This window comes from Muscardinus avellanarius (genome assembly GCF_963383645.1).
Source record: "Muscardinus avellanarius genome assembly, chromosome: 12".
Lineage (NCBI taxonomy): Eukaryota > Metazoa > Chordata > Mammalia > Rodentia > Gliridae > Muscardinus > Muscardinus avellanarius.
Window position 1 is genome coordinate 20614771 of NC_137798.1, and position 25135 is coordinate 20639905.

Consider the following 25135-nt stretch of genomic DNA (forward strand, 5'->3'; position numbering starts at 1 on the left):
AAGTGAAGTGAGCTGAATAAAATTACCAGAAACAAATAGCTGGTGCACAGTACTCAAAAAAAAATCCTGTACAATACTTTTACTTACCTAAGACAAAATGGAAAGTGTGGAGATATCCTATAATATCCTATAATCTACAGTCATTAATTCTTGGGAAGAATTAGGTGTTACTTCCACATCTCCTAAAAGGTCAGATCTAGCCATATGGGAATAAGTCATAAAATTAACTTTTTAAAAAGGAGAAAATATTTTTAGAGTGTCTGTAGTTGTAGAGAGGAGTTCTTTTCAAGGAGGTAAGGTGGGGTGGATTTTGCATCCTAATCATAGTCCTAAATAGCTAGGCCATCTCTCGGAGCAGTCAGGAATCTAAAGGAGAGAAAGCAGATTAAAAGGAACAAATGAAATATTTTGCAGACAAATACTCTATTTTACATTTTTTCTAGTTGCACCTATATTGTTTCAGTTTACCACGACAATAAATTAAGTGGTCACAAAATTCTTTCCCAAACCTCTAGAAATTAAAACCTATCACATACCACTAAGAGTCACATTAAAAGGACTGTTTCCTGGTCACGATTGTAGCTTTAAGTGCAGAATATTTATTTAAATGTCCTAGAAAAATGCAACTGCCAACTTAACCTTATCTGTCAGGAATAGAAAACAGTGATATTTCTGTCCTTGGTCTTGTTAAGATCAGCACCTACCATGAGAAAGACAATTTTTCAGGAGCCATTGGATGGGGGGCAAAGGCAGAGAATCCATGTCATTGCAGACCTCAGTCCTCACTCTTTGCTCTCTGGAGTGCCAGTATTTTCACCACAAAAATATACAAAAAGCCATCACAATGATTAGAAACTAATGAGGAAATTAACGTCACTGGACTGTAGTGACCAACAGGCCCAGAGGAGAGTTATGATCACAGGAATTGCTATCATTAGAGATAACTACCTGGGAGAGTTTGTTTGCTACTAAGTATTATAGTCCATCACCTTGAGGATCTCACATATGGACCAAGCAGCAGGACTAATGGAAATACCTTATCTTCTAAGGAACATGTAGCCTGGTAGAAAGGAAAACAATGAGTAACTTTGTTGATGAGTCCTTTCTGCTTTGTGAGAGCTTTAGATAAGAAGCAATGAGTGTCAAAAATCTAATGTTCAACATCAAGCAATCAGGGAAGTGCTAATCCAAACAACACTGAGATCACTGAGATTTCATTTAATTCCAGTTAGGATGACATTCATCAAAAATACAAACAATAAGAAATGCTGGAGATGATGTGGGAAAATCGAAGCTCGTATATGTTGCTCTAAAGGCTAGGAGTAGAACCACCATCTGACCCAGATATACACTTCTTGGAATCTTTCTGAAGTCAGAATCATATACTGATACATGCATATCCATTTTTATAGCAGCACAGTTCACAATAGTCAAATTAGGGAACCAACCAAGGTGTCTGTCAACAGATGATGGATAAAAGCATGCCCATACACACGATGGAATTTTATTCAGCCATATAGAAAAACAATATTATGTCTTGTAAAATAGCTCCCATTTCCTTGCCCTAGAATCTTTGTCTTGGAATGCAACATGTGTCTGCTCAGAACTTAAGGGCCTATGTTTTTTTCTCATTGTAGAGGCTATAGAAAACAAAAAGAGGACTTCAGATAAATGGAGAGAGAGAGAACAGTAAACCAGAGAAATGGGGTGAGGGTGAGGGGTGGGGAAAGGAAAAAAGTGAGGAAATAAACAGTTCAAATAATGTAATGCCCATATATAAAGGTATCATTCCTGATATCTTGAAATAAGGAAGGTAAATGAGGTAAGGGAAGTGTGTGGGGTGATGCAGAGGGAACTACACTAAGTGGGATATGATGTTTTTATATCATTTTGTATTTCACTATGGTATATATTTGTAATGCGCCAACAAAAGCATAAAATAATAAAGTAAAATAAAAATATGTGATATGAGTATCTTGCATTTTAAATAATATACAATTTGGGGTGTGTACTGGGAATTAAACTCAGCAGCATTCTACCTCTGAGCTATACCCCCAGCCTTATTTTATTTTTTTTGAAACAGGGTCTTGCTAGGATCCTGAGGCTATCCTTGAAACTGTGATTCTCCAGTCTCACCCTCCCAAGTACTGGGATTACAAACATGTACCACCATGCCCAGCTAACAATAGATAAATTTTATTATTTCTTTATTATTCTAAATTATATTTTTTTTAAAAAAAACTCAGTGAGAAGCTATTTTGTGACTCTGTATACCACACTGTAGGGCAAACACCATAGGATTTTGTCATTTTTATTTTATGTTTTTAATTTGATATTAAATCCAGGGGTATTCTTTCTGTAACATGCCCAGCCACTTCCTTCCTCTCTTTCTCTTTCTTTCTTTCTTTCTTTCTTTCTTTCTTTCTTTCTTTCTTTCTTTCTTTCTCTCTCTCTCTCTCTCTCTCTCTCTCTCTCTCTCTCTCTTTCTTTCTTTCTTTCTTTCTTTCTTTCTTTGTGGTACTAAGGATGTAACCCAGGGGCATTCTACCCCTGAACTACAACCCCAGCTCTATTTTTTATTCTTTATTTTGAAACAGGGTCTCACTAAGTTGCAGAGGGCCTCACTAAGTAGCTGAGTTTGGCTGTGAACTGTGATCCTCCCGACTCTGCCTCCCAAATGCTGGGATTACAAGTGCATGCCACCATGTCTGGCTTCCCTTTTCATTTTTAATTTTGAAATATGGTCTCACTAAGTTGCTCTGGGCCTCGATAAGTTACTCAGTTGCAGAGGCTGGCTTTCAACTTGGGATCCTTTGGTCTCATTCTCCAAATCACTGGAATTAAAAGGCATGTGCGATCATGCCTGGCTTGTAGTTACATTAAATATACCGTCTTCTGTCTTCCACTAGGAGACCATAACCTTTTTTCATTTTTTTTTTTTTTGTGGTACTGGGTGTGGAACCCAGAGGCTTTTCTACCTTTGGGCTATATGCCCAGACCTATTTTATACTTTATTTGGAAACAAGTTCTCACTAAATTGCTGAGAACCTCCCTCAGTAGCTGAGGCTGGCTTTAAACCTATGAGATACTCCTGTTTCAGCCTCCCAAAACTGGGATTATAAGCGTGAGCCACCATGCCCAGCATAGGAGACCATAACTTTTCAGAAGAACTTCCAAGGTCCATCTCTTCCAGGATCCTCTGAGGGTGTTAAAATCAAACTCCAAGAATCATGACCTACTGAATGGATTTCTCTGTGCCAGGTACAGATGTCTGCATTTCACAAAGGATTGAAGGTAAGGCTTAAGAGTACCAAAGCCAGAGAATCAAGGCAGTGGTCTCCCGAGACTGGCGCTGGCTCACAAATCCCAGAATCTGACACTGCACCTCTGGATACCATGTAGGCACTGCACAGAATGGTGAATAAATGAAGTGTTTTAAATTCCTCCCTCTGGGCTGGGCATGGTGGTTCAGGCCTGTAATCCCAGAATTTGGGAGGCTGAGACAGGAGAATCGTGGTTTGTGGACAGCCTCAGCTACTTAGTGAGGCCCTCTGCAATTTAGGATTACAGTTAGCATTAGGACTAAAATAACATTTAGTTTAATTTCTTATATGCGTTAGATACAGCAATGTTTAAAACCTCAGACAGCTGTTTTACATGTCCTATAAATATGCAATTATGTTCAATTTCAGTGTTTTGTAAGAGTTTCACATACGTTTAGAATTAGGATTACAGTTAGCTTTAGGACTAATATAACATTTAGTTTAATTTCTTAAATGTGTTAGTTACAGCTATGTTTAAAAGCTCAGAAAAGTGTTTTACGTGTCATATATATGTGAGGTTGTGTTCAATTTCAGTGTATTGTAAGAGCTTCACATAGGTTTAGAATTAGGATTACAGTTAGCGTTAGGACTAAAATAACATTTAGTTTAATTTCTTAAATGCGTTAGTTACAGCTATGTTTAAAAGCTCGGAAAACTGTTTTACATATCATATATATCTGCAATTATGTTCAATTTCAGTGTATTGTAAGAGTTTCACATAGGTTTAGAATTAGTATTACAGTTAGCGTTAGGACTAATATAACATTTAGTTTAATTTCTTAAATGCGTTAGTTACAGCTATGTTTAAAATCTCAGAAAAGTATTTTACATGCCATATATATGTGCAATTATGTTCAAAAAATAAAATAAAATATATATAAATAAATAAATAAATAATTTTTAAAAAGCTAATGCCAGGGCTTGTGATACTGCCTTTCCAATGGGCTTGTGCAGGACTGCTACAGCATCTCGTGCAGGCATTGAGCAAAAGCTTGGTCAGGGGACTCGCAAAAGCCTCCCCCATAAGCATGATTAGCATCTCCTTCTTCGAAAGATTATTTTAAGATTATTTAGATTAATATGTTTAATTGGAATTTTGTGTATAAGCATTATAACTAAAATAGATGGGCAGTACCATGTGAGAGACTGAGTCAGCAAAGATCTTTTTTCCCCCAAGGATAAAGTTGGGCCAAAGATCAAGTTCAAGCTGACCTTAGTTTGGGCCAATATATAAGATTAAGTTCAAGCTGGCCTGTGATGAGGCAAAGCATACTATCTATGATTTATTAAATGTCTGGCACCCTGTCCTGAAGTCTGTTAAATGTCACAAACCAACTCAGTCCACTCAGGGCGCGAATTCACTCGAGGTCGATCTCAGTAAAGATGGGGAAGGATAGAGTGACATACTACAGATTCTTATCTGTAGTGGTTCTTTCCTAGGAAAATAATCCTATGATCGGCGCTCTTTGAAAAGAACCTGGCATGGATCAATGCTTCTTGTGCAATCGAACACTTTATTCTGGACACAAGATTTTTTATATATTCCCCTCTCCCAGTGAATTTCTAGTAAAAAAGTGCAAAACACCCAAGGTACAATAGAGAGATACACATGCAGATTACCAACCCAGGACAAGACAAAAGTAAGGCCTGGGATATCACAGGTCTTTGTGATTGAGATTAGTCCCATTATCTCAGGTGGGCCTTGTGCTTCAACCCAGCCCCCTTTGGCCTTGCAGCTGCAGAGGCTTTTATTTGGCTAAAAGTGACACCCAAAATCACTTGAAGAGTCCAGTTTGTTTTTAAGAGTTTTCTTTAACCCTTTTGGAGCTTTCATTCCTAGGGCTTAGTCCAATGTCCTTCTTTATCTATCAACCTCCTTTGAGCTGAATGGGGGACGAAGTCCGGAGATTCCAGCTTTCATATAATGATTTAGAGAATTTCGATGAATGTCTGCTGGATTTTGTCTGCAATACTATCCGCTGTCTGAAAACTTAAACAAACTCATGACACAGTTTAGCAGGTAAACACCAAGAAATAACATGAAGTCTTTAGATTTAGTTGTCAGATATATTTCTCTAGCAGCTGAGCATTTTTCCTCAAGAGATAGGCTTATTAGAAGCCTTTTCCTCTTTTAATAATCCATATTGCTATCACTAACCCTCTGCAACTTTCTTTTCTTTTCTGATTACCCTAATTCTCTCTTTCCCATTTGGGACAATCTTAGGATAAGCTCTTCTTCATACAAAAATACTTTCTTATTCTCACCATATTTTTTTTCTTTCATCTTTACACATCTATTTTATCTGTCCTTTGTTTTGACATAGCTATTTTTAACCAGGTGGTGTCACTATAACTCCAGACATAGCTATTACTAGGTGCAAAAGCCAAGATTTATTGAAGGTCAAAGATAAGCGTGGACTGGAATGCTGCCACTGCATCTAATTACCATTTGAACAAAAGCTGAAGGTTTACCAGAAGGATTATTTTACATGGATTCAGTTTCTCTCACAGTCCTGATCTTTCACCACCGGAGCAATTTCATGTGGAGAGTTAAAAGAATCATTACCAAAAGGATAATAGTTATGAAAGAATATCTAAGAGTGGAGAATACTTTTGGCCAGCGACCACACCTTCTCTTGGGGCTTATTTCTCACGTTGAGAATCACCTATGGACTGCATGAATAAGAATGCAGATGCCGAGAGGGCAAAGTCTTGGCAGTTAAAGACTTTTTCTGTCCTACAAGTTTCTGCTTGCATGACTGTGGTTTTGTCTACTCTGCCAAGAAAAGAAAGTATAAAGATTGTAACAAATCCTGAATAAAGTTGGAGAAGCTGCCATCTGGTCTTGTGTGTCAGAGTCTTCTCTCACTCAACCTCGAATCTCTCTCACCAACACAGAACCCCTGACACCTGCTAGGGCTGGACCCCAGCACAGGAAAATTCTCTATTCATTTCTTAACCAGTGCACACCCCCTTACACTATCGGACACTTGTACTTGAACAGGTGTGTTAGAAGTGGACATCTACTTCACCATGGCCCAAAGGACATCCCAGGAGTAGAGGCCCTGGCCGGCCCTCATTACTTTGTGGGAAGCGCAGTCCTGAGCAGCAGCAGGAGGTGGGTTTAGCTGTGGACAGAACAGATGGGGCCTCCAGAGATGCTCTAGGCAGAGTCACAAAACAATGCAGCTGTGTATTCATTACCAGAATTCCTGAAGATAGGAAAATTTGAAAATTTTTATTTGCTTCTCTTCCTTTGTCTCCTTTTTTCTTTTCTTCATTTCCTTATATTTTTTTATGTGTATGGTACTGAGGATTGAATGCAAAGGTGTGCTACTTCCTAGCTACATGCCCAGCTTTTTATTTTTTTCTTTTGAAAGAGTCTCACTAAGTTGCTCAGGGTCTTGCTGTGTTGTTGATGCTGGCCTCAAACCTGTGGTCCTCCTTTATCAGCCTCTTAAGTACTAGGATTACAGGCATGCTCCACCATGCCTGTCTTCTCCTCCTCCTTCTCCTTTTACTCCTCCTCCTCTTCCTCCTCCTTCTCCTCCTCCTCTTTCTTCTCCTTCTTTTTTGGCACTAGGGATTGAACCCAGGGGTATTTTACCTCTGCATTATATCCCCAGCCCTTAGATATTTTTTTCTTGAACAGGGTTCGACTATGTTGTTGAGACTGGTCTTAATCCTGTGATCCTCCTGTCTCAGGTAGTGAGAGCGTACTTTAAGTTTATTGTTAAGTTTCATTTTAAGTCATTAATTTTAAGTTTATTTAGTAATGCAGGTTGTTTCTCCTAGGCAGTGCTGGTGATCACAACTAACATTAAAGTAAACCTGCATCTTATTCTCCAAGCACATGCCAGTCCCAGTCTGGCGTGCGGGGGCCTCTTAAACACGGTGGCAAGCACTAGAAAACCAGGAAGGTATTCTGGAATTTGAATTTCCTTTTAGAGAATACAAAAAGGAGATAATACCTTGTGTTTAATTTTAATACCCTCATAAACTACATATACCTCCTCATTTTATACACACACACACACACACACACACACACACACACACACACCAAGGGGCATCTACCTCCGAATGGTACCCCCAGATCTTTTTACTTTTTATTTTGAAACAGAGTCTCCCTAAGTTGCTGAGGCTGGCCTAAAACCTGGGATCCTTCTATTAGCCTCCCAAGTACTTGAACTATAGGAGTATTACACCATGCCTGACTTATAGTTTTTAAAGGAGAGGAAGGAGAATCTATACCAAAAACTTCCCTTTTAGGAAACTTCAAAAAAAAAAAAATAAGACACATCTACCAGCTCACTTTTAAACAATACAACTAGCAATAATCCGGAAGCAATAAAGCCAACCTAAGAGGCCAACATTAGGAATCTCTATCAGCTACATTAGGACACAGAACCCAGGAGTAGTGATTCCCAGTCCTCCATTCTTTACTTTTGTCTCCTGAGACATGCTGAGTCCACCTAGCTTTTTCTCTACCTTCCATTAAAAATTTTCCCTGGATGTTTTTTTTGTGTGTGTGTGTGGTACTTGGGTTGGAACCCAGAGGCATTCTACCCCTGAGCTGCACCCAAAGACCTAATTTTTATTCCTTATTTTGAAACAGGGCCTCACTGGGTTGCAAAGGATCTCACTAAATAGCTGAGGCTGTCTGTGAACCCAGAGCCTCCTGGATTTCTTGTTTTGTTCTAATGAGAACAATTATGTAAAACTTTTTAGGGGGGCAGGGGCACTGCATGGTGCCTCTGTACAATATCCCCAGCCCTATTTTATTTTTTTGTTTTGAAACAGGGTCTCACAAGCCGGGCGCTGTGGTGTACACTTGTAACCTCAGCACTTGGGAGGCTGAGACTGGAGGATTGTGTTTTGAGGACAGCCTCAGCTACTACTTAGTGAGGCCCTTTGCAACTCAGTGAGACCCTGTTTCAAAAATAAAGAATAAAAAATAGGGCAAGGGATGTAGCTCAGAGGCAGAATGCCCTTGAGTCCCATCCCCAGCACCACAGAAAGAAAGAGAGAAAGAAGAAAGAAAGAAAGAAAGAAAGAAAGAAAGAAAGAAAGAAAGAAAGAAAGAAAGAAAAGAAAAGAAAAGAAAAGAAAAGAAAAGAAAAGAAAAGAAAAGAAAAGAAAAGAAAAGGAAAGAAATAGGATCTCTCTAGGTTGTTGAAAGTCTTGCAAAATTGCTGAGGCTGGTCTCAAACCTGTAACCCTCCAGTCTCAGCTTCCCACGGACTGGGATTACAGGCATGTGTCACCATGACCAGTTTGTAAAACGTTTTTGGCCAATATAAAACATAGCACTGAAAGTAAAAGTCCCTGTCGAGGTGTGATTCCACAGGTATGAAACTTGGCACTCACCACTGTGTAAGCATGTGAGTAAAAGAAGATTCACAAATGTCTTGTCCAGACCTGGAGCCCTGTCCAACTTCCTGAGGTTGGCATGTGTGTGGAGGAGGAGTGGAGGGTGGATGCTGGTGTTTAATCCTAATCAATGGGGTATGGAAAGAGTTGGAGGGAACTGTGAAGACTATCCAGTCAAAGCCATTGATTGATTCTACATGTGAAAAGACATGAAGTGCTTTCTTCCCCCAGGCCTAACCAGCTTGAGCAATTTCAGCCCCAAATTGAATCCAATTCTCCATTTCATTTCAATTTACAAATATAAAAGAATACTGATAGGTGAATGAGGAGTTCTAGGGTGTAATGATGAACTCCTGACAGGTTTGGCCAGGTAAGCAAAATACGCGAATCCTTGGTCTCCCATGAGCAGGAACAAATTAATGTCAATAAGACACACTTTGAGTATGCAAAACATGCTCTGTCCCGGGATTACTAACCCCAGCCAGGAAGTAAGTGCTGAAAGCCGATGAATTAACTGAACAGTTATTACTAGAAAACATGCACAAACACCTCTGTCAGTGACATCATCAATCAAAGCCCATGTAGTACAGAGCTGCTGTCAGAAATCACCCAATCACTCCAAAGAGCATCAAGCAAAAACCATGAGCAGAAAATGACTGTACTCGTGATCATCGCTGACCCCACGAGGACGGCAAGAACTGGTCCCTCTGCAACTCCTGGGAAGCGTGGCAGTCCCTGAGGTGGTCACAGAGACACTGTTGAGCCTGTCACCTTGCATCAGTCACCTTCTATTCCATTGCAGTTTTCCAATTTTGCGCTGCTCTCAAAGGCTTCCTTTTGCCTGGATTAAGCTGAAACACCAATGTTTGAATGCACTGCTCCTATGCTGGCTTCCCAAATAAGTGCTGCTTGTGAAAAAACAGGCTCTTCCAAACTCAAAACCAGAGCAAGACAACAATATGGTCATATATAAAATATTTTCTGAAATATATAATATATAATATATATATATATATATATATATATATATATATATATATAATATCTTTAAATCCTTTTTTTTTCAGTACTGGTGATTGAACCCAGGAGTATTCTACCTCTGAGTTATACCTTGAGCCCTATTTTTTATTCTTTATTTTGAAACAGGGTCTCACTGAATTGCAGAGGGCTTCACTAAGTAGCTAAAGCTGGCTATGCACCTGTGATCATCCTGTCTCAGCCTTCCAAATGCTGGGATTACAAGTGTGCACCACCATGCCTGGCTCCAGCACCATATTTTGAAAGGCTGTATTTTCTCCAGCATATGCTTTTGGCTGTTCTGTAAAAACTGAATTGGCTATATGTGTGAGTGTGGGTTTCTGCACCTTCTACTCTGTTGCAATGGTCTATATGGTTGAATACACCCAAGCCAGCAAGTGTAATCCATCAACTAAGTAGAACCAAGGACAAATATCACATGATCATCTCAATAGATGCAGAAAAAGCCTTTGGCAAAGTCCATCACTCATATGTGTAAAAAACACCCGAGGACGTTAGGTATAGAAGGAAATTACTCAACATCATAAAGACAGGAGGATCTCACAGCCTCAGCAACTTAGCCAAACCCTACACAGTGGGAAGAAAGCTGCATGAAGACACTCGGGTGCCATGTGACAGAAGAGAGGGCAGCTGGAGTGATGCTGCTGCAGGCCCAGGACACCACCAAGGGTCGCCGCCAAGCGGAGCAGGGGGAGGAGTAGGGTTCTCTTCCCTGCAGGTTTCAGAGGAACGAGGTTCTGCTAACATCTTGCTTTTGGACTTCTGCCCTCCAGAACCCTGAGGGAATCCACTTCTGTTGTGTGAAGCCCCCAGTTTGTGGTGCTGTTACAGTAGTCCCAGCAGAGTAATCTACTCATCAAGAAACTCATTAAGAAACTTTAAGTGACTCACTGGTGCTAGCATTCCAGTCCACTGAGCACTGCAATGCTTGCTGTAGATGTGACCCCTGGCATTCTGGCACAAATATCCATCTTGGCTTGGTTATTGCTTTATTCTCCATGGACCAACAAAACCACATTCCTGAACCTACGAGAGGAGAGACCAGGCCCTGGACTGCGAAGAACTCAAGAGGAAAACGTGGCCTCCCCTTGCCCTTGTAATATGGAGCTTTTTGTTGGAACTGGATGATACCTTCCCAACTTGGTGTGGATGCGTCTTCTTTACTCACCCATTGATTCAATGCTAAACTCTTCTGAACTATCCTCACAGGCACACTAAGAAATATCTAACCAGCTGTCTGGGCAACTTAATACAGTCAAGTTGACACATAAAATTCACCATCATACATTATTCTTTTCCTCAGAAACTCCCAAAGAACACAACTTAGCTAGCACCTTCATATTTAGATTCCCAACCTCCAGAAGAACAAGATAATACATTTCTACTGTTTTTAAGCGGCCTATTTTGTGGAAATTGTTTATAACAGCTTTAGCAAACAAATACCTTATACAAATATGCAGGTCCAAGTTGGTACTAATAAGTTATCACTGCAGATTTCTGAATTTGGATTTGTATAATAAAAAAAAGAGAAAATGTTTACAGAAAGTATACACATTCATCATCAGCTCAGTCTGGTTGATAAGCAGAGTAGCAGCAGCCTGTCTGCACAGAATTCACCCACTTGGACATTTACAGAATTATCTGTTCCAAAGGAATAGCACTAAAACTATCTGTATAATGCTTTACATGGCAAAAAATTGTTATTGCCATTATTTCATCTTGTCTCAAATAGTTTCTGTTAAATAGTTACTGATGACTTTATATTATATGTTAGAAGACAGGATCAGAGCAGTGAGATGCCTGACTTTTCAGGTGCCCGGTCCATGCCTACACACTTTCATCAGGAGGACAGAGGTGAAAGAATGCCACCAACAATGTCATGACTGCTCTATGTTTATTGTATGTGAAAATGATTTCAACACTGTATAAAAATATATAACATGAAGTCAAGTTAAAGACCATAACAATGCTTTTGATATTAAACAGAGTTTACCACAATTCTGAGTGACAAAACATCTAAATTAGTATCATGATTCTACAAGTCTGCATCTATACTAAAATTCTGCACTACAGTTTAGCATGCAAATTTAATACCGATGCACATGACTACTAACTTAATCTTGAGACTAAAATTAAAATACTGAATCTGGAGTGATGACAATTATAGGCTTCCCACTTTCTATTAAGCAATTTTGATTTTCATTATTAGAATGCATTTAATCTCCATTACACGGCTTTTTATAATGCAAATCTCAGGGGGAAGCAGATAAGAAAAAACATTTGGCTAGGAAATGAAAGAATACTTCTTGATAGATGTTTTCCTTCTTATTATTATATTCAGTGAATTTTACTTTCCATCTTCTATTTTTAAAGAAATATGTTAAAATGGATTTAGCCCCAGTACAAATAATTAGTGTCACTTTGTGAATTTGTACATTTTAGATACGCATGCATTCGAATTTTTCTTTAATTGAAATCTTTATTATTTAGCACATTTGCAAACAATATCAAAGAGAATGGCAAGTTTGTGTGTGTGTGTGTGTTTGTGTGTGTGTGTGTCTGTGTGTTATTGGGGATAGAACCCAGGGGCATTCTGTCTCTGAGCTACACCCCCAGCTCTATTTTATTTTTATATTTTGATGCAGGGTCTCACTAACTTATAGAGAACCTCACTATATTGCTCAGGCTTTCCTTGTTCCTCCTGTTTCAGCCTCAAGTTTTATGGTAAGTAAAAATGTATATAAAATTATCTAAAAATATGAAAACAAGTACTAGAGAATATTATGAATAATCAAATGTATAATAACTAAATCATAAATAATGAAAACATTCAATACACAAAGAAAAGCTATATTAACAAATGCAGAACGATGAGGTGAAAGCCTATAGGGAAGAGGAGGGAGTGAGGTAAAACACACCAATGTGGTGTCCATGTATGTGCCTATCACTCCGTATCTCATTATGATGTATAAATACAATGCATCAATCAGAGTTTTTTTATTTTAGGAGTGAGGTGGACATCTTGGCTGGTTCTATAGTTTGGCAATTGTGAATTTTGTGGCTATGAAGATAGTTACACAAATGTTATTTTGTAATCACTAAGCCAAACATGAGAAAAGAGGAGGAGGGAAAAGGGGGTGGGAATTGGGTAAGGGCTAAATAAATGAGTGATGTATGCATGTATGTCTCTACCACCTTGTACTTCCACTAAGATGTATGACAAAATGCACCAATAAAAAATTACTGTGCTGTACAAAATCTCACACTTAAAACTATGAGAAAATTGAGTTGATTAATCAATCATTAATTTTAGCTGAGCCACAGTGTATGCATATATCAAAACATTATTTTATATACTATAAATATAAGAAATTTTTGTTAATTAAAAATAAAAAGAAATATATATACACATCAGTGTGTGTGTGTGTGTGTGTGTGTGCATGTGTATAAAGAATGAGGTGAAATATGAGTTGTAAAATATAAAAAATTTCTAGTATATCAATGTAGAAAATGTTAAAATAAACTAAATGATGCTATCATAAATTGAATTTACTTACAGCTCTTGATTGCAAGGTATAAAAATAGGTGTTCAATTGAAGAAAATCACATGTTTAGAAACATGAATATATCTTATGCACATTAGAATCTTAAAATTCTTTATAAAATATTTAAAGAATGTTAATAAATATTTTAAGACAATGTCCACTTTATTATTAGAAACAATAAAATGGGTAGAATTATATTTAAATAGTACTGGGAAATGTTTTTATGCAATTCCTTTGCATTGAGAACAGAAAGTCAATTCTGTAACTTAGTAACCCTTAACACTAGCAAAGGTAATTGGCATGGTGTTGGGATCCACTGGAGGCTTTTTATTCTGATTCAGGATTATGCTTTCTCATGGCAATCCTTAGTTTCTCCAGGAGTTTACATGATGGTTTCTCAACTTCCGAATGGCTGATTTAACATCTTCATTCCTCAGAGAGTAAATGATGGGATTCAGTAAAGGTATACAAACAGTGTAGAAGACTGAAAGGAACTTGTCCACAGAAAGTCTGCTAAATGGCCATATATAAAAATAAATGCAAGGCCCAAAGAAAAGAATGACCACTTTGATGTGGGCACTTAATGTGGAAAGAGCCTTAGATGACCCAGCAGAGGACTGGTGCCGGACCATGACAAAAATGACGGTATAGGAAATAATCAAAACTAGAAAACAGCTCAAGGAAATTAGGCCACTGTTAGTCAGGGTCATAATTTCCAACCCAATTGTAACCATGCAAGCCAACTTTATCACTAGGGGAAGATCACAAAAGAAGCTGTCTACCTTGTTGGGACCACAGAATGGCAGATCCACTATAAAAGCCAAGTGGCTCACGGAATTAAGAATACCCACTGCCCAGGAAATAGTCACGAAAATTATACATAGCTTTTGGTTCATAATTGTACTATAGTGCAGGGGCTTACATATGGCTATAAATCTGTCATAGGCCATAGCCATGAGCAACATCATCTCACTCCCAACAAAACTATGAAGAAGGAATATCTGGGCCATGCAGCCCTCAAAGGAGATTGTCTTGTGCTCAACAAAAAAGTCCACAAGCATCTTGGGGGTAGCAAAGTTAGACTGGCAGATATCAATAAAAGAAAGGTTACTGAGCAGGAAGTACATGAGAGAGTTCAAATGGGAATCAAAGAAAATGATGACAAGAATCAGGACATTTCCTAGCACTGAAGTGACACAGATTATAGAGAAAATTGCAAAAAAGAAAAGCTGAAGTTCCCAAGAATTCGAGAGTCCCAGAAGAACAAACAAAGACACTATCGATTCATTAATATGAGCCATGTATCAGATCTACAGTGACCTAAGTGAAAGAAAAGCAGAAAAATGTCACCATGACTGACATTACAATAATATGTTCATATTATACAAGTTCATATCATACAAGTTCATATGCAAAAGAAATACGACAAACTTCCAGGTCAATCAATAATATCAATTAAAAATAAAAGTTAAATTGGGAATGCCTGATAAGAAGCAATTGTGGGCAGTTTAACCATAAATGTAAGATGAAATAGACTACATTGATGTTCTTGAAATTGAGAATCATAAAATTGGGGGCATTGTTTTAAGAAGTTTTATGAAAACAATTTGTTATATTTGTGGAGCAAGAGTCAACAGTGATATTCTGAAGAGTTTCTAAAGGTCAAGAACATTTTATTTAATTTTGGGGGGATACTGAGAATTGAACCCAGGAAAATCCTATCTCTGAGCTACATCCCCAGGCCTTTTTCTTTTTTACTTTAATGCAGTCCTGGAATTACAGATTTGTGCTACCACACTTGCTTCCTTTGATTTTTTTTAACAATTGTTAATCAAAATTTACCTTTGTACAGAAAATGACTAATTGATTTTGAATGAATAAATGACCACCGATCTATACAGTTTCTTTTCCTGACTGTCTTTTGTCTTGTTATATTTATGTCTGATACAGTTGAACTTTCCACAACCTGTAATGCCTTTCAGAAACAGTCTTTTTGGAAACATTTCATTAAACTATGTATGGTAACTTTTGAACATACAACAAATTCTCAGGATAGAAAAGTAATGTGTAAGGTGCCAATTAAAGTGGGTTTTTTTAGCATTTAGTTTAGAACATGATCATGCTATCACAAAGAAAACTTTACAAAGTCTTCCTCAAGTGGTTCAAGAAACACTTTGAATTTATTTCTGTGTGTCCCAATAGTGTAGACATCTATTTGTCCTTGTGCTAATTGGAGCTATGCATTTCATATTCTTCAGTCATTTGTTGGAACCAAGATATTTAGATTCAACAACAAAATTTTAATCAGTAATTTTTTAAAATGTTTCAACTGTTTATAAGCCTTCATTATTCAATTTTAATGTATATGCTAAAGTACTAAACCCTGCCCTCATAGACTTCCATCTTTGCATTTGCTTATGATACCAAGTTTTAAGGAGCATTTAGAGATTTAAGCTATTCAAAAATATAAACAGACCAATGAGGCATGAACTGACCTATGTCTAAGCTTCCATCATGGGAAGATATAATTCTCATCTCCATATAGATTTGAGGCAATGCTGGAATATCTAAGCATGTCTTCATATGGAAGTCTAGGGGGAAAGGCAAAATATATTGAAAAGGAAAGATATTTCCATTTTTAAGACTAAAAAAGTTCCTGAAGAGCTACAACTATGAATTTAGGGAGATACAATCTGATACCACCAGGTATCACTTAAGAGCACCCAATCCATTGTGTAAAATTTATTAAATATTATGGTAATAACACAGATAGCGTTGTAATTTAAAAGGATAATTCAGAGCCATATGGTTCAGTAAGCAGCTCATTATGCTTTCTTTTTGTGTGGGTGGGACTAGGTATTGAACCCAGGAATGTTCTACTTCTGAGTTACACCTCCAGCCCTATTTTATTTTTTTATTTTGAAACAGTGTCTCACTAAGTTTAGGAGGACCTCATTAAGTTTCTAAGGCTAACCTTGAACCTGAAATCTTCCTGTCTCAGCCTCCCAAGTACTGGAATTACAGGCATGCACCACCAAACCCAGTTAAAGCATTATTTTTATAAGAGATCATGAACATATATTTTGATACTACTATTGGTATATTATTACATTTATGGATAACAATAAATAGTTATAATTATAGAAAAATAGTTCAGATCAGAGTTTTATTTTGTAATAGAATTTTTCAACCTAAATAAATTATACAATATTTTGTACATACTTACAGTAAACATTAGAAAATGTGTGATATAATAACAGTGATAATGAAAATAGCTTTCATAGCATTTTCTATGTCCAAGGTACTCTGACAAGTATATTACACGTATTTACTCATTTGATCCTCACAACAACACTGCAGAGTAGCTGCCATTCTCTTATACAGTCTGCAATTGAGGAAGCTGAGCCACACAGAAGTTTAAACTAGTACATTTTCTAATTTTCACAGGAGTAAATTGAAGACTTATAATGAAGATTCCTACAGTAGCCTGAAAGAAGTTGTGAACAATTCATTAAAGCTAAATTTTATGATATGAGTGGCTGAATAGAATGGTGGAACTTTAAGTAGGATAGACTTAAGTAAATCTTAGCTCCTGAACTAATGGGAGAAATAGTTTCTTCTCCACTATTAGCATCTTTTCTTTCTTTTCTTTTTTTCTTCTTTTTTTTTTTTTGGTGGTACTGAGGTTCCTGGAAGCCCTTCTACCTCCGGGCTACACTCCCAGACCTATTTTTACATTTTTATTTGGAAACAGGGTCTCCTAAGCCAGCGCACATGGCTGGCTTCGAACCTGCGTGATCCTCCTGTCTCTGCCTCCCAAGCGTGGGGATTACAAGCATGCGCCACCATGCCCAGCTTTATTAGCATCTTTTCTAAAATATGAAATGGTGATCTCACCACATCCATTTCAGGGTGGAGCATAAGAGGTACTTATATGGAGGGGAGAGAGGGAGAGAAGGAAATGGAGGAAGAGAAGGAAATAGGAAAAAATAGAGAAAATTGGAAAGAAGAAAATATCGAAAGATAAATAGAATAAAGTGCTATGTTTACATCTTAAATGAGTAATATTATACATTTAAAATAATCTTTGAAATAAGGATTTTCTAAAAAATAACATTTACTGTAAGTAATGTATAATAAGTGATGTTTGTCAGTCTCTATTTTTCAAAACATAGGAAATAACTACAAAATCCTTTACACACTAGCTTATTTTTTATATTTTTATTGGTGTAATATAGTATCACATAATGTCATTCATAGTGATAGTGTCATACATGCACACAGCACTTGGTGAGTTTCCCCTCATGATGTCTTAAGTCAAGTAGAACTGATCAGGTTCAACATTATGTCTTATTTTCATCTTAATAAATAATATACTTTTCCACTCATAGAGTTGAATAACATTTGCCTTTACTATCTGTGTGACTGTTCTTAGAAGATGGAACTAGCTATCGCTAAAGTTATTTTCATCTCTAGAATTCTAAGTGCAGAGGCAATTATGTTATGGGAACAGAACACTCAAAATTCCTTGGACAATTCACAGAACACACAGAAGCTTCACTGTTTCATCACTTCTCAACCTCAGAGTTAGACACATCTTCAGATCTCAAAAAATACCTCATAATAGAAGTTTTCTATTCTTGGAGTAAGACCAAGTTGGATAGAAAAAGTTGTTGTTACATTAACATCCACCTCTAAAATGTGTTGATGTAATTCTGCAACTATAGGCATGCAAACTTTTTCTTCTCTTTATTTTAAGTTTTAATATTTAATTCCTTGTAAAAGAATAACTGAAAGCAACAATGAACACCCTGCAGATCATTACCCAACTTTGTGTAGCTATTTCTTTTTGTATAAAGGCAAATTTTGATGGTAGGCAAGTATTTGTTTAGTCTAATGGCTAAATAGTCTCTGAAGAGAAAGTATAAAAGGGAAGGAGAACAGATAATGATTACAACATACTTCCTTCTGATGTCACAGAGACTTTCCTCTGATATCACAGCTACTCCTCTCTGAATATGAATCCAATTTCTACAAACATTACCCCAAACCAGTGCACTAAGAGAGTCATATAGAAAGAGAAAAAGAGAATGGAAATTTTCCCCTTCCAAATGGAGTTTGTAGTTTGAATGAGAAACAGAGACAAGAATAATTTCCCCATTCTTATTTTCTAGTTGCTGATTGGAAAAAAAAGAATTATCAATAATTTCCTTAGTTTTTTTTTGACTTCCGGTAAGATGGCGACCGAGGAAAGTGGCACTTACAAGTCCTGCTAACAATCGAACTCTATTACCACAAAACCAGCGCCTCTCAGAGCCAGAAAACACCACCAGCAAAGAAATAAAAATGGTAAATACAAGGGACAGAGAAAAAGGGCTGGAAAAACAAGACACCAGAAAAAAACCAGCCCGAAGGGCCGCGCCCGCCGCAGCACGGAGAGGCCGGAGGAGCCGGAGCGGCCAGAGCCGCAGCGCAGAGAAGTCAGAGCCGTGGTGTGAAGCGGGGCGGCTGGAGCAGCCGAGCAGAGTGGCCAGACCAGCCAGAGAGGAGCAGCCAGAGCAGCCAGAGAGGAGCGGCCAGAACAGCCGGAGCAGCCAGAGCCGCTTCGCGGAACCGCCGGAGCGGCCGGAGTGGCCAGACCCGCGGTGCGGAGCAGCCGGATCCACGGTGCAGAGCAGCCAGAGAGGCCAGAGCGGCCAGACCCGTGGTGCGGAGTAGCCTGAGCCACAGCGCAGAGTGGCTGGAGCGGCGCGGCTTACATCTCCCCTAGCAGCACCAGGCTCCAGAGAGGAGGGAGACTCAAAACAGAGCTCAAATCCAGAGAGGAGGTACTCTGGCCTCACGGCCTAGGATGCAGAAGCAGCGTCTTACTGCTGGCGGCAGCGGCGAATTCACCAGACGGCCCTAGACCAAACCACACAACCAGCCACCAGACGCCTGAGAGGAGGGGTGGACAGTGAGCTAAGGTAAGCCGCTGCTGAACAGCTGGGCGGCAGTCAGCAGTTTCTCCGGTGCAAGGAGCATCTAAATCTCCCAAGGGCCAGGCACAGCACACCTGGCAGGGACTCAGCGGAGCTCAAAACCAGAGAAGAAATAGGCCACATCATGGCCGAGGGCGTGGCAGTGGTGCCATATTGCCAGTGGCGGCAGCAGCGAATCCACCGAGTTCACTACAGCTCCATCAGCGCACTCAACAAACATAAGTCAAATTGCAGCCCCAAGGGGAATCCCAGTACTGCACTCCCAGGGACTTGCGCAGATAGTCTCCCTGGGTCGGAGATTTTAGCAGTGCAGCCCAGTGGGGGAGTGGCAGTGGCAGAGATATCATACCATAGTCACAACTCCCCGCTAGAGAACACCCAACTTGGCACCCCCCATGGTCTAAGCAGCCTCAATTGACTCCCTGGGTCTGAGACTTTGTGATACAACTCAGTAAAGGAGTAGTGGTGACTGAGATACCACAGACTCGAGATCCAGAACATCTTAAGTGAACTCGTAGTGACTCAGGGAAGAACCCAGAGAAGGCACAAACTTCCAAAATCATGGGAAAGAGAAATAACAATGGAGTAGTGAATGCCCACAACCCCACAACATCAGAATCTGATAACACAGAAATCCAAAGATCTCTAGAAGATCAAATTAGGAAAATAACTCTAGAAATAATAGAGGACTTTCGAAAAGAATTTAGAGAGAGTCAAAAAGAGATAAAGGATGCAATTAATGACGTGAAGGCTTCAATTTAAAGTATAAACAACAGATTAGACCACATGGAGAATAGAATCTCGCTTCTTGAAGATGACCATTCCAAAAATGAACGCATAGTTTCTAATTTAGAAAAAAAACCCCGACAGCAGGAATCTGACATTGAAGAAATATGGGCCCATTTCAAGAGAGCTAACCTAAGAATAATTGAAATAGAGGAGGGAAAAGAAGGTGAAACCAAAGGGATCAACAATCTCTTCAAGGAAGTAATAGCAGAAAATTTTCCAAACATAGAGCAAGAGGTTGATACACAGGTCCAGGAAACTTATAGAACTCCCTTTAGACAGGATCAAAGAAGAGGATCCCCACGCCACATAATTGTCAAAATGACTAATGTGGAAGCCAAGGAGAGAATCTTAAAAGCAACAAAAACAAAAGTCCACGTGACATACAGAGGCAAACCAATTAGAATCACTCCAGACTTCCCAAACCAAGTTATGAAAGCCAGAAGGGCATGGAGTAACATATTCCAAACTCTGAAAAAAAACAACTTCCAGCCAAAAATTTCCTACCCAGCAAAACTATCCATCAAATTAGATGGGGAAATAAGAAGCTTCCATGACAAACAGCAACTGAAGGAATTTATGTCTTCAAAATCAGCGCTAGAGAAAGTACTCAAGGAGATTAACTGCAAAGAGGAAATGAGTAATACACGCCAGAACCAAAGAAACAAGAATTCCCATCCAGCAGACAACTAAGCAAAGAAGAATAAACAGTATCTCAAACAGAAATAAGATCTTAACATGTTGGGAATTAAAAATTATCTCTATAATCACACTGAATGTAAACGGCCTCAACTCCCCAATAAAAAGACATAAAGTGGCAAAATGGATTAAAAGCCAGAATCCATCCATCTGCTGCTTACAAGAAACACACCTTACAAGTAAAGATAGGAACAAACTCAAGGTAAAGGGCTGGAGCAAGGTTATCCATGCTAATTGTACTCGAAGACAAGCAGGAGTAGCAACTATGATATCAGACAAGTTAGACTTCAAACCCAAACTTATTAGAAGAGACAAAGAAGGTCACATTTTACTGGTAAAAGGAATAGTCCAGCAAGAGGAAATAACAATAATCAAGATCTATGCCCCAAACATAGGGGCAGCTACTTTCATAAATCAAACTCTTTGTGACATGAAGTCACACATAAATCCCAACACAATAATACTGGGAGACTTCAACACACCTCTCACAATACTAGACTGATCTTCCAGACAAAGGGTCAGTAAAGATGTCTCAGAACTAAAGAACACCATTAACCAAATGGACCTGTTGGACACATATAGAATATTTCACCCAACTACAGCAGAGTTCACATTTTTCCCAGCAGCTCATGGAACCTTCTCCAAAATAGATCACATCCTGGGACACAAAATGAGCACTAGCAAATTTAAAAAATGTTACATACTTCCCTGTGTCATTTCAGACCATAATGGAATAAAATTAGAAATCAACTATAAGAAGACCCAAAGAAACAACATAAACATGTGGAGGCTGAACACCACACTTCTGAATGAAGAATGGGTCATAGAAGATGTAAGAGGTGAAATCAAGAAATTTCTAGAAACAAATGAAAATAAAGAAACAACATATCAAAACCTCTGGGACACTTTGAAGGCAGTATTAAGAGGAAAATTTATAGCACTGAGTGCTCACATAAGAAAAACAGAAAATCTTCAAATAAATAGCCTTACGACACACCTCAAAGCCCTTGAAAAACAGGAACAATTGAACCCCAAAGCCAGCAGAAGACGGGAAATTATTAAAATTAGAGCAGAAATTAATGAAATAGAGAATAAAAAAAATACAGAAAATCAACAAACCAAAAGCTGGTTTCTTGAAAAGATTAACAAGATTGATAAACCACTGGCCAACCTAACTAAAAAAAAGAGAGAATCAACCCAAATTATGAGGATAAGTGATGAAAAAGGAGACATTACTACTGACAGTGTAGAAATCCAGAGGATTATCAGAAACTACTTTGAAAAACTATACTCCAACAAAATGGAAAATCTGGAGGAAATCGACAACTTCCTAGATAAATACAACCTTCCTAAACTGAGTCAAGAAGATATAGAACACTTAAACCAACCAATAACAATCAAAGAGATTGAAACAGCAATAAAGAGCTTACCATCAAAGAAAAGCCCAGGACCAGATGGTTTTTCAAGTGAATTCTATAAAACCTTTACAGAAGAACTAATCCCAGTACTACTCAAACTATTTCGGGAAATAGAAAAAACTGGGACTCTCCCAAATACATTCTATGAAGCCAACATCACACTAATAACCAAACCGAATAAAGACAGTTCAAGGAAGGAAAACTACAGACCTATATCTCTGATGAACTTGGATGCAAAACTATTAAACAAAATACTAGCAACACGTATTCAAAACCACATCAAGAAAATCATTCATCACGACCAGGTAGGGTTCATCCCAGGGATGCAAGGCTGGTTCAATATACGAAAATCAATCCATGTAATTCATCATATAAACAGAATCAAAGACAAAAACCACATGATCATCTCAATAGAGGCTGAAAAAGCATTTGATAAAATTCAACACCCATTTATGATAAAAACACTGCAGAGAATTGGAATAGAAGGAATATATCTCAACATTATTAAGGCAATCTACAACAAGCCCACTGCCAGCATCATATTAAATGAGGAAAAACTTCAAGAATTCCCCCTAAAAACTGGAACGAGACAAGGATGTCCACTATCACCACTTCTCTTCAATATAGTACTAGAGACTCTAGCCAGAGCAATAAGGCAAGAAAAGGAAATCAAAGGAGTACAAATAGGAAAAGAAGAACTTAAGCTTTCACTACTTGCTGATGACATGATACTATATTTAGAAAACCCAACAAACTCAACCAAAAGGCTTATAGAACTGATCAACAAATTCAGCAAAGTATCTGGATACAAAATCAATCTTAAAAAATCAGAAGCTTTCCTGTACACCAACCATAAATCCACTGAAAAAGAAATTCAGAAAACACTTCCACTCAGGATCTCCCACAAAAAAATAAAATACCTAGGAATAAATTTGACCAAGGAGGTAAAAGATCTCTACAAAGAAAATTATAAAACACTGAAAAAAGAAATCGAATAAGATCTTAGAAGATGGAAAGATCTTCCATGTTCATGGATTGGCAGAATAAATATCATTAAAATGGCCATCCTCCCAAAAGTGATCTACAGATTTAATGCAATGCCCATTAAACTACCAAGATCATTCCTCACAGACATAGAAAAATCAGTCCTTAAATTTATCTGGAATAACAAAAAGCCCAGAATAGCCAAGGTAGTTCTCAGTAACAAAAACCACGCAGGAGGAATCACAATACCTGACTTTAAACTATACTACAAAGCCATTGTAATAAAAACAGCATGGTACTGGCAAAAGAACAGATATATAGACCAATGGAGCAGAATAGAAGACCCAGAAACAAGCCCACACACTTTCAGCCAATTGATTTTTGACAAAGGGGCCAAAAACATACACTGGAAAAAAGATAGCCTCTTCAACAAATGGTGTTGGCAAAACTGGTTAACCATATGCAGAAAATTGGATGTTAATCCCACTTTTTCACCCTGTAAAAAAGTCAACTCACGATAGATCAAAGACTTGGAAATTAAACCAGACTTTGAAGCTCCTTGAAGAGGGCATAGGTCCAACACTACAACACATAGGCACAGACAAACATTTCCTCAACAAGACCCCAAAGGCACAACAAATTAAAAGGAGAATCAATACATGGGATTGCATGAAACTGAAGAGCTTCTGTTCAGCAAAGGAAACTATCAAGAACCTCAATCGAGAGCCAACAGAATGGGAGAAGATTTTTGCCACCTACACCACTGATAGAGGACTAATATCTAGAATATACAGAGAACTCAAGAAACTCAACACTAAGAAAACAAAGCATCCAATAACAAAATGGGCAAATGAACTAAATAGACACTTCACAAAAGAAGAAATTCAAATGGCCAATAAATGCATGAAAAAATGCTCAACATCACTGGCAATCAGAGAGATGCAAATCAAAACTACCCTGAGATTTCACCTAACTCCAACTAGAATGGCCATCATTCAAATCACAAACAACAACAGATGCTGGTGAGGATGTGGAGAAGTGGGAACTCCAAGACATTGTTGGTGGGATTGAAAATTAGTGCAACCACTTTGGAAAACAGTATGAAGGATCCTCAGAAGAATGGGAACAAATCTACCATTTGATCCAGCAATACCACTGTTGGATATCTACCCAAAAGAAAAGAAACCAAACTACCAAACTAATGCATGTGTATCTATGTTCATAGCTGCACAATTCACCATAGCCAAACTATGGAACCAGCCAAGATGTCCATCAACAGATGAATGGATTACAAAACTGTGGGATATGTACACAATGGAATTTTACTCAGCCATCAAAAAAAAACTCAATTACGTCATTTCCAGGGAAATGGATGGAACTGGAGGACATTATGCTAAGTGAGATTAGTCAGGCATAAAAAATAAGAAATCAGATGCTTTCCCTAATATGCGAGAGTTAGGGAGAAAAGAGGAGCAAACAAGATAACCTAAAGGAAGAGAAAGGAGGGGGAAGAGAAAAATCTCTAAAGCACACAATGTACTTAAACATATCGAAGTCAATCACTAAGCCAAGCAAGGAAGGGAGGGACGGGGAGAGAATGGGGTGGGATTTGGGTAGGGGTTAAATCAGCGATGAGTACATGTTTATACACACAAGTTTTTTACCCCAATAAGTTGTATGAATACAATGCACCAATAAAAAAAATAAATACATAAATTAAAAAAAATAATTTCCTTAGTCCAATAATATGTTCAAAATACATATATAATACTTACACTTTAAATAATTTGTCTTCTATTTCTTCCTTATTTTTTCAAAATTTTTGTTCTCAGTTTATTTGTAATATTTTTCAGTCTCTGCTAAGAGTGTTCATACTAAAAATATTTGAGATAGAATCTTGACTTGATGCATTCTAAAATGGCTCCTGCACTCAGCTTTTGCCTTTCAGGTCCTCTCCAGGAGTGGTGAGGGCTGTGCTCTTCTTGCCC

The 25135-nt window shown here is 38.2% G+C and overlaps 1 protein-coding gene across 1 annotated transcript; it reads right to left on the reverse strand.

Moving 5' to 3' along the window:
• Nucleotides 1–13644: 13644 nt before the first annotated feature.
• On the reverse strand, nt 13645–14580 carry LOC308271357 (olfactory receptor 4K1-like; the record flags this gene model as incomplete). Its single annotated transcript, XM_080707655.1, has 1 exon — nt 13645–14580. The coding sequence occupies one exon, from the start codon at nt 14578–14580 to the stop codon at nt 13645–13647; it is 936 nt and encodes a 311-aa protein (XP_080563781.1).
• Nucleotides 14581–25135: the final 10555 nt, after the last annotated feature.